The 10,000-nt window shown below is 43.0% G+C and overlaps 2 protein-coding genes across 2 annotated transcripts in view; one reads left to right on the top strand and one right to left on the bottom strand.

Annotated features, from left to right (window-relative positions):
• Positions 1–4,811, bottom strand: part of ankrd24 (ankyrin repeat domain 24) — a gene marked incomplete at its 5' end in the record, with an annotated part of 14,732 nt that extends 9,921 nt beyond the window's left edge. Inside the window, 8 exons of the mRNA XM_079996735.1 lie at positions 78–184; positions 311–381; positions 684–741; positions 872–936; positions 1,047–1,135; positions 2,049–2,179; positions 4,369–4,443; positions 4,776–4,811. Of these exons, the coding sequence (XP_079852861.1) occupies positions 78–184; positions 311–381; positions 684–741; positions 872–936; positions 1,047–1,135; positions 2,049–2,179; positions 4,369–4,443; positions 4,776–4,811 (632 nt within the window). The remainder of the gene's footprint in view (positions 1–77; positions 185–310; positions 382–683; positions 742–871; positions 937–1,046; positions 1,136–2,048; positions 2,180–4,368; positions 4,444–4,775) is intronic.
• Positions 4,812–7,992: 3,181 nt separating this feature from the next.
• The window catches only part of shdb (Src homology 2 domain containing transforming protein D, b), a 21,253-nt gene continuing 19,245 nt past the window's right edge, over positions 7,993–10,000 (top strand). Inside the window, exons 1-2 of the mRNA XM_080000959.1 lie at positions 7,993–8,125; positions 8,771–9,158. Coding sequence (XP_079857085.1) covers positions 8,826–9,158 — 333 coding nt within the window. The 5' untranslated portion in view covers positions 7,993–8,125; positions 8,771–8,825. The remainder of the gene's footprint in view (positions 8,126–8,770; positions 9,159–10,000) is intronic.

Raw genomic sequence — 10,000 nt, 5'->3', positions numbered from 1 at the left:
GTTCTCTGCATTTAACCTGTACCAGTATTGGACTAAGTCAAGTTCAGACTCAGACCCTGAAAGGATAAGTCCACTACCTCCCCTGGTTGTCCTGTATGTTAGCGTCGGCTCCCCGGTCCGTCAAGAAGACACACAGCTCCACTCTGCTCATCTGCGCAGCTAAGATCAGGGGAGTTGCTCCGTCCTGACAGTACCACAGTTGTGGACATAGACAAAACATGTCACAGCAGAACAGTCGGCTGCACACAGGCCATTAAAACACAGCTAGATTCCGGAGATCGTCCTTTAAGAAGCCTACTTTCCACCGTACCTCGTCCTGGACATCTAGATTGGCTTTGAAGTCCCACAGGGTTTCTGTGCAGGACATGCAGCCACTGATTGCTGAAAAAAAAACAAACAAACAAAAAAAACAAAAACCTTAAAAAGTACTTAAGACATTTTCTCTTAGAATGTCCAATTTGATGACTTTAGAAAAAAAAAAAATTTTCACATCTGGTGCAACACATCAACACATACACAACCTACAGTTCAAAGAACATAAAGCTGCACTGAGAACATGGATTGCATTGGGCATCTACGGTGGCTGCATTATGGGGTGTTGACTTTTCATATACTGCATACTGATTTTTTCTATAATATAACAATAAGGAAAAACAAATAAATGCACTGAGTGGAAGAGTTACCGGCATGGTGCAGAGGAGCCCGACCGATGTTGTCGAAGCAGTCCACTGGCATTCTCTCCTTTAAATAAATAAAAATAAATAACAAAGAACATGGCATTTAAAAGAGAATGTTCTCACATTTTAATGATTCCATTGACCTTATTCATCATGAATAGTTTATCACACAATGATCTTCCTCTATATTTTACCTGTAAAATTCTCTTCAAACACTCTGGCTGGCCGTGTTTGGCTGCTAGATGGAGGGCGCTGAAGCCTGGAATCAAACCAGATCAGAATCGTGAGAGAATAAGGGGATACTGTACAGTTATTAATTAATTATTTGGTTCAGAGGATAAGCACTGTTTTACAGAAAAACAGCAATACCTGCTCCATCTGTGACGTTGAGGTCGGCCCCATGAGAGATGATGACCTCCAGACAATCCAGACGACCTCTGGAGGCACAGAGGTGCAAACTGCAGAGAGATCCAGTGCTCAAAAACTTCAAGGTATCAACCAAAATAACTCAATACCAATTAGTATCAAAACTTCTCCAGTCAAACAACACCTGCATTCAATCATTTTTGTACCCAGATCTAGAAAAAAATACTATTTGTATGGTTTTGCTTGCAGCCAGCTGATGCAGCTTAATCCGACGTGTGATTGGCTCACTACCGCAGCGGCAGCTACAACGGTCTGTTAAAGGGTAGGTTCACAATTTTTTCAAATCTGTCTTAAAACAACGGTCAGGCTTCTATATGAACAGTGAAAGGTTTTCCTCGCTGTAATCATCCCTCCTGTACTGGCTATCTGTTAACATTTACATTTAGTCATTTATCAGACGCTTTTATCCAAAGCGACTTACAATTGTAACACCGACGGACGCAGCCATCAGCCATGAGGGGTTAATTGTCTTGCTCAAGGACACTACAGCCTGCTAGCAGGAGGAGCCTGGGATCGAACCAGCGACCTTTAGATCACTAGACCACCAGCTCTACCGCCTGAGCCACCATCCCCTCTTTATTCATCCGCAGAGGGAAGGGTTAAAATGACACTGCCCAAATACTTTATTGTAGAGTTTTGTGCAGTGATTTAAAAAACATTTCAATAATTTGAGCATTTTCAAAATGTATTCATGTAAAAATCATTTGGTTGGGGAGGAGGGGTGGCATAATATGTAACTGAATGCTTCGATTGACATGATGGGTATAGTAGAAAAAGAAACATATCGAATGAAGTACTCTATTGGTATCGGTATCACTTTAAGGGTACTGGTATTGGTACTGGTATCGTCATTTTCTAAACAATACCCAGCCCTAATACATATACATCATTTTTCTTTTTTATCATGTACAACTTTATTTAATTTAAAAGAAAAAATGAACTTACGCTGACTTGCCCTCTGCATCGAGCTTGGTGGGACAGAGGCCCTTCTTGACGATGAGGGCAGAGACCTTGTCAGGTTCGTTCTGTTCCACAGCATGAAGCAGTCGATCATCGCCCTTGCTCCAATCCTGACTCTTCAGGGGGTGGAAACAGAGAGCGGGTCACAATCCTGCCCTACGTGCCCCCCCCCCAAACAGATACGGTGTCTCGTATCTCATATTGTACCCAACACCGGATGACTAGGCAGCACAAGAGAGGTACTGCACAAGGTATTAAAGTATCTCAATATAAGGAAAAGCTACATTGGGTTTCCTGGTGGCAGCCACTGGATGAGGAGATTTGTGATCACATAATGAAACCAAGACGTGGAGTGCACATAGATATACAGTATAATGATAATAGATACAATGTTCTGGACATTGAGGAATTAGAGTCACCTGATTTACCTGACAATTCACATGCTTAAACAAAACTAGAGAGAGGGGGGGGGCGATACCTACTGGCAGAGGCAGGAGACTGAAGCAAGGCCAGAGGCGTTTCATGAGGCTAAACACGGGCTTCTGAGGATCCATGCAGGCTAGACGGGTTGATGTGTTCTTAAAAGCCTAAATACTAGACGCACACGGAACTATATACAAAGTGCTGAACCCTGAATTAACCTGCATCCATCTACTGTACCTATACTGTACACAGACACCAATATGAAACCCACTACCGGCTATAGGGAATAAATGAACTGTAGAGGGTTCCAACAAATACAGACAAAGATATCGTCCCACAAGACAAATATGAAAGCATTACCTGAACCAGTCTTGCTGCCACACACTGGACATTTAACATATTTACAAGAATGCGCTCATACTGTATATACAAACGTATACAGTATATAGACTTAACACTGCACTACCCTCTCTCGTCCCAAGCTCCTGCTGTAACATCCTCCTTCCTTCATCCTGCCGCTCGTCCCGCTAGCAAGGACATGGTCAGTCTACCCTGAGCTTCAAACACACTCGCACGCACGCACGCACGCACACACGTACAGAAAGCAAGGCACACACAAAGCAAGGCACACACACTCCCTCGTTCCTCTGCCTATGTCCTCCTTTTGCTTTACCCAGTAATATCGTCTGCGTCTGCTCTAGGGAAAGCCCACTCCCGCATCCCATCCATCCGTTCTGTGCCCTGTCCTGTCCTGTACGCTACAGCTGCGTAGGTCTGTGAGCTCTGCTGCTACAAAGCGGCGGCCTGCAGGATTTTTAAGGATTCAGCAGAAAGACGAGACACAGGGTGGCTGTTCTCTGCTGGACTGACATTCCCAAAAGCAGGGCAGAAATGATAGAATACACAAACACAAGTTAAAACATGCAAATAGTCATACTTTATCCTGGTGGTGGTATAAGGGGGTCATGCGCAGTAAACATCACAGGAGACTAGTGGGTACTAATGTCAATCAGAAATATTGTTCATGAATGAAAAATACATATTATAACTATTTACAGTATATACTATATACAGTATAATAACTGTGTGTTATGTAAGACAGTTCAAAATTGGGAAAATCTTAGAGGCAAGTTGTAGATTTGGAGGTTAGGTTTATTGTTTATCATTTATTGTCAGAAAATGTTATGTATATATTATATATTTATATATATTGTTTTTTTCTATTTTTGTATTTTATTTATTGCCTATTTGTTCTGATGTGTGCGGCTATCTACTGTATCTATCTACCTATCAATCCATCTATCTAGACCGGGAGTCACCACGTGGCTCTCAGGTTCATCTTCATCCATGTTATAACAGCGTTTCCATCCCCCAGGGTCTGAGGGATCACTCGGTTTGTGGACCAAAGCCCCCGGGGTAAAGGATTTAAACTCAACTGTTTCGATAGCAACTAACTGTGAAAGGGAGACATTTATTTAATTTATTTTTATTTGTTTTAAGGCTCCCAGTTGTGAAAATGCTTCAGATTTAATGTACTATCCAAAACTACCCAAGAGCAGTGAGCCCCTGTACTGTGTGTGTATAAGGCCCTGCTTCAACTGCACTACAGTAAAATACAATAATAAAAAAGAAAGCGTCAGTCATCTGCAATAGTTTCTGTCCTTGAAGCAAAACAACAAACAAACGCATTAAAGAAACATAAAAAATACCCTGGATCTGCCCTGTTCCTCTTCTGGATAAGGACAGCAGCAGGATATTCATCATTACTTATGTGCGAGAGTGTGTGTGTGTGTGTGTGTGTGTGTGTGTGTGTGTGTGTGTGTGTGTGTGTGTGTGTGTGTGTGTGTGTGTGTGTGTGTGTGTGTGAATAATTGAAGGCTACCTGAGAGCTCTGGTTATAGTGCCAGTCTGGAGACAGTCCTGCTCCCCTGCTGTTACACCGTGATACTGAATCCCAGTGCCCCTCACACACACACACATACACAAACACACACACACACGCACGCACGCACACACACACACACACACACACACACACACACACACACACACACACACACACACACACACACACACACACACACACACACACACGCACACACACACACACACGCACACGCACACACACACACACTGTATAGCTACCTAGGAATTGTATAGAGCAGCTGCAGGTAGAATGGCCAATACTAAGTTATGAAGGTGTTGTATCTAAATAAATGTGTTAAATGTGTGTGTACTTAAATAAATAAATAAAAACTCACTAGTGCATCTGTGGTATGTTGTTCTTACCTCATTCTTTTTAAACTTTGCCTTCAGACTTTTCATTGTGGCTTGATGGGTCTTACTCTCGCGAGGAACACTGCAGGAGACAAGATGGAGAAATAAAGCATCTATGAGAAAAAAAAGTATACATTATATAAGCTTCATACATGTGGTTTATGTGGCTTGTGGCTCATTCACAGAGGTTGATGGAGATAGATAGATAGATGGATACTTTATTCATCCCTGAAGGGAAGTTAGGGTGTTAAAGCAGCATGCATCAGAACAAATAAGCAATACAAATTAAGTCACGAAAAATAGAAAATAGGAAAAAATAAACAATAAATCTAAAAAAAATAAACAATAAATCCATAGACTCTGTATCAACAACTCCAAGGGTAGCAATTTGAGATGTTGCTGGCATGTAAAACATATACCACGTGGTTTGTTAATATAGCTCCGTAGCTATAAATGCATTGATGAATAAAGCCACTTGCTTGTTCATCTAAAGTGGGTCCACCAATATATCCATATATTCGTTCATCCATCCATCCTTACACTCATTCACACATTTCAAAGTTATCATCAACATTTACAAAGCCTGAGCAAAAGCCCTGAGAGAATTATAGTGACCAGCAGTTCGCGCAATTTGAAAAGTCTATGTGTGAAAGTGATGGAGGCCTACCCGTCCCGGCCGCCCTTACTTCTGTCCCAGGAGCAGCTCGGACGCGGCTTGTTCACCCGTTCGTCTGACGGAAGGACCAGCCCCGCCCTCGTCGTAAATCAACTAATCAGTATCGCGCAAAACGCCGGATCGACGTCCGATTGGTCCGGGAGAGTGTCAATCACCGCCGCGAGCAACGTTGACGTTGGAGGCACGTCGGCTGCCTCCGGTGAGAGTTTATGTTCGGCGCATCACGTTCTTTATGAAATACATGCGTGTGCAGCTCAACCGTTTGTCGTGCACATGTTTGGATATAAATACTTTCTGGGATTATTGTTTTCTCTTTGTTGTTTTCTCACGTTATCTAAACGACAGCATGACAGTTTACCGAAGAAACACATGCAGTGTGCGTGTAATACCGAGAGGGGGCAGTGGTTGAATGGGATATGAATCGGGAAAATGAGCTGTTTATGGATTGTGCCCTTGTTTCTTAACCTCTATGTGGGAAGAGAGTTTTAAAACCATACACATATTACTCAAATGTAAACATAAGGTTTCATCTGGATTAATAGTCTGTGAGGTTTTTTTTTTATGAGATAACTGACTCCTATATCTTCCAAAGAGGCAAATAAATTGGTTGCATGCATTGAGAATTCCTGCAGACGTTCTTCTCATTTGAAGGCATTACGGTGCAGAGAAACTATGACATCCATATTTAGCTTGTTATTATTAGAGAAGCTTATTAATTTCCAAAATATTCACAGCACTTTTTTCTATTGCATTCAATTTAATTTTAGATCTCATAGATTTGTGTTTGTTTTGAATGCAAATGGTGTTATGACTTGATCTGCTTGTCCGTCATCCTGTCTGTTTGAATGTATGATTCGTTCTTTCATTTGGAGAGCTTGGATTCTCTATTGCTTGTCCTTCTCCTTTCTCCTGTGTCTGTAAGAGATCTTTTTTCTATCTCTCACAGCTTTTCCAGCTTCCCTTCCTCTTGTCCTGCCTCGGTCCATTTCTCCTTTCTCTAAGATATCACGCATTTCCATCTTTTGCCCAGGCTTATTCTTTTGTTCTGTTTAAAAAATGTCTTTCACATTGTCAGCCAAGATAGCAGGAAGGGACATGGATATGACTAGAGCACAAGGTGTTGAACTGTGTGGGATGTGAAGGAGAATAGAGGGGAGTGTGTGTGACTGAGAGAAGTCAGAGAAAGAGGGAGGTGTGTGAAAGATGTGAAGAGAGATGAAAGCTGCAGAGGAGAGAAAGGTAGACAAAAGGCAAGGTGAAGAGCATAAGTGTAGGAGGAGGAAAGTGGAAGATTAGGAGACAGGGAAATGGAGGAATCGGGCAGTACAAACAAAGAATTAGAGGACATTAGAAGACATGCTATGAAAGATTTTTTTTCTTTATATTTCCTGACTGAAATGGGTTAAGCCATCTTTGTAGACCAAGGCATGTTATTTTCCAGAAATCCCAGTTTTATAAGCCATTAGCCTAGAGCATTTTGTTTTAAACTTGCATGGTCTGCAGGGATTTGCCGGAGGATTTTGCAATTACTCAGTCAGTGGATTCAAGTGCAATTCTGCTCTTGCAGTCATTTAGTGATCATTTTCAAACTCCGGTTACCATATTTGGGGCTCTCGAATCCAAAAGAAAACTCTCGTTCTGGGGTCTCCTATGGGGAGACGATGGGAAGTTGTACGATGGTTGGCTATGTTGGTGGAGATTCCTTGGGGGTGGAGTGAGGTGTGCCATTATGATGACCTCATCCAATCTTCCGCACCCGGGAGAGGGTGAGCTCATGCTTGTCGTAAAGAAAGAGGCATTTACGGTCTTTTAACAGCCTTAGAAGGTCTCACACACTGGTGGTGCACAATCCAATTTACCACAGCCTGCCTAGATCCTGGATAATGGCACATTTGTGGAAGAATAATTTATATTCTGCCAAGGGAACAAAAAAAAAACCAACCTGATCTTTTAGTCAGACTTGATTCTAGGCTTCAGTGCTTTTTGTAGTCATTGTAGCCGCCTGTTTTGAATTTGTTCATGACAAAACACTCCATACAAAATCCAGCATTTGGTGGTGTGGTAGATTTTTGTGATATATATATAGTCAAAAGGATTTAGGACAATATAATCCTCCATGGTGATTCAAGCATGGGTAGATAGATAGATACATAAATGAATAACAAGGTGAAAAATGTGCTGTGCCTGCATGTTAAAATAATTCTCCTTGTAGTTGTTGTTCTGCATGTTTTTAAAATGCGTCTCAATTCAATGAATCTCAGCGGGAATCTCCCAGCGTGCAGATATTTGAATGAATGGACGCTCGGTTGGAATGTTAAAAAAAAATAAAAAAATAAAAGATACAAATCAAAGGGGGAGGGGGCGTGTCTCTGGGACCTAAGGCCCCGCCCCTCGCCCCGCGTGGCCGCCTCTCTCCAGCGGTTTCCTCTCGTCCGCCTGTTGTGTCTCGCACGCACGGCGGCGGCAGCAGTAGTAGTCGTCCCCCCTGCAAGTCTGTCCGGCGGCACTTGTCACTCTCTCAGGCCGCTTTGTCCTTCAAGTTTGGCGGTTTGTGGAAGCCCGAATCTAAACGAACGCGTGGATGGTTTCTCCGACTTTTCGCGGTGTTTTCCTTGGGCTTGTTGTCAACATGAAGAAGCGCAATTTTCAGCGCGCGGATCCGAAGTGGCTGTAGGACCGCGGAAAGGTTGGTGGAACCGTGCGACCCGACACTCACTATGAAGACTGGGGTTTTGTCAAATTGTCAAAATTAAAACCAAAAGATACGCAAGATGGAATGAGCGGTGGCATACCTTCGGTTTGCATGCTTTCATTCATTCCAAACGTTTGGATCACAAAAAGTCCAGAAACAAGGACTATCATGGATATGCTGTATATTTTTATATATACTGTATATTTGCTTCCCCTGTATCGTTATCTGTGCATATTTTCTGTTTTCTGAGTGAGTGTAAGCTTGGTTTTATTGTATGGGAGTGGAATTTAATAGCAGCTGCGGGTTTAAAGTCCAGGCGGAGTATAACAGGACTTCGTTAAACAATGGCAGTGTATCATGCCCAGCTGTTGGTGAAATAACATTTTTCCAAGTGTGAAATGACATTGAGTCAAAAAAATAGTTTCTATACATAAATATCGTTAAAGAATCATGATATATATGTATTTGGCTTCGTTTCAATTGCTTCAATACACAACCGAAATACTTCTACTTCTGCTGTGCATACACACAATTTGATATTTCATTATATAATCTAGAGTCCAGATAATGATGAAGAGAGGTAAGATTAGAGTCTTTAGGTATCGTCACAACACCTAACTGTTGTTGTCTCTCCTGCAGCCTCCTGCCTGTTTCTCCCGTTTTACACCATTTTCCCAGTGGAAGCAGAGCTGCAATGGCCAAGTGGTTGAAGGACTACCTGAGCTTCGGCAGCAGAAGGGTTCCTCCTCAGCCTCCCACGCCAGACTACACCGAGAGCGAGATCCTCAAGGCCTACCGGCTCCAGAAGAACCTGGACTTCGAGGACCCCTACGAGGACTCGGAGAACCGGTCCAGGGGCGAGTCCGGGACCGCCGACCCGTCCACCCCCATATTCGGGTCTCCCATGAAGTGCTCCAGCCTGGACATGAAGTCACCCAAACACAGACTGATCAAGGTGGACTCCCAGGAGCTGGGACGCACCAAAATCCTCCTGAGTGCCATCTCCCTGGAGGACCAGCAGGAGCCTGTAAGGGTCCCAAAAATGAAATTATCCCATTTTAAGACAGCTGTTTTCTGTGGTTTATCAGAATGTTTGAGAGCCTAGCTTGGGATATAGTGCAGAAACTTCATCTACTCCCTTCTTTCCATCCGCTTTTCGTCACTGAGACAGCATAATTGATTATCCAATAAGCAGCCGACTGGCAATGTGTGTCACCAATATGCATTATCTCCATAAACTGCAGTATGTCCGCAGCACTACATCACTTGGCTGTCCTAGATTCCTAATGGGGGAAAAAAAGACTTATTGATGGTTTCAAAGGACCAAAGTGACAGGAGGGGCCACGGTCCCCTGAGTTTATGTCCTTCCATAAATAATATATGGGGTTTTGTTTAGCAAGCTGAGAGAGAGAGACCCCCCCGTTCTAGCTCACGGTGCGAGCCTCGTAGCGTATGGTTATGTGTCAAGGGCCATAGTCAAGCATCATTTATGCTCAGGTTCTGTCAGCGTCTTCGGACCATCAGACCCGTAAAACAGATTGAAACAGGTGTAAAACTGATTGAAACAGGTATAAAACAGGTGCATAGCTGCTGCGTCTGAGGTGGAAAGATGGAGAGAAAGATAAAACCGAATTAGGGCGAGAGAACAAGGAAACAAAAGGACATTCACAGCGTGTTTTGCAAGAATGTTCTGCTCGTTAATTCAACCTGTATATTCTGAGTTCCTTCAGGGCCATCCTTGAGGTTAAACTTCTTCCACTGACCCTTTTGAATCCACATCTCTCCTTCTTGGGGAACGCTACAAGTGAGGGAGTTGTGAAGTGCTTTGGCGGGGAGGTCTTAAGTCAAGTCAATCGGTCCTATTTTATC

The sequence above is a fragment of the Zeus faber genome (assembly GCF_960531495.2).
Source record: "Zeus faber genome assembly, chromosome: 1".
NCBI classification, from domain to species: domain Eukaryota; kingdom Metazoa; phylum Chordata; class Actinopteri; order Zeiformes; family Zeidae; genus Zeus; species Zeus faber.
The sequence above is the reverse complement of the archived record's forward strand: the minus strand, read 5'-3'. Positions and strand labels throughout refer to the sequence as shown.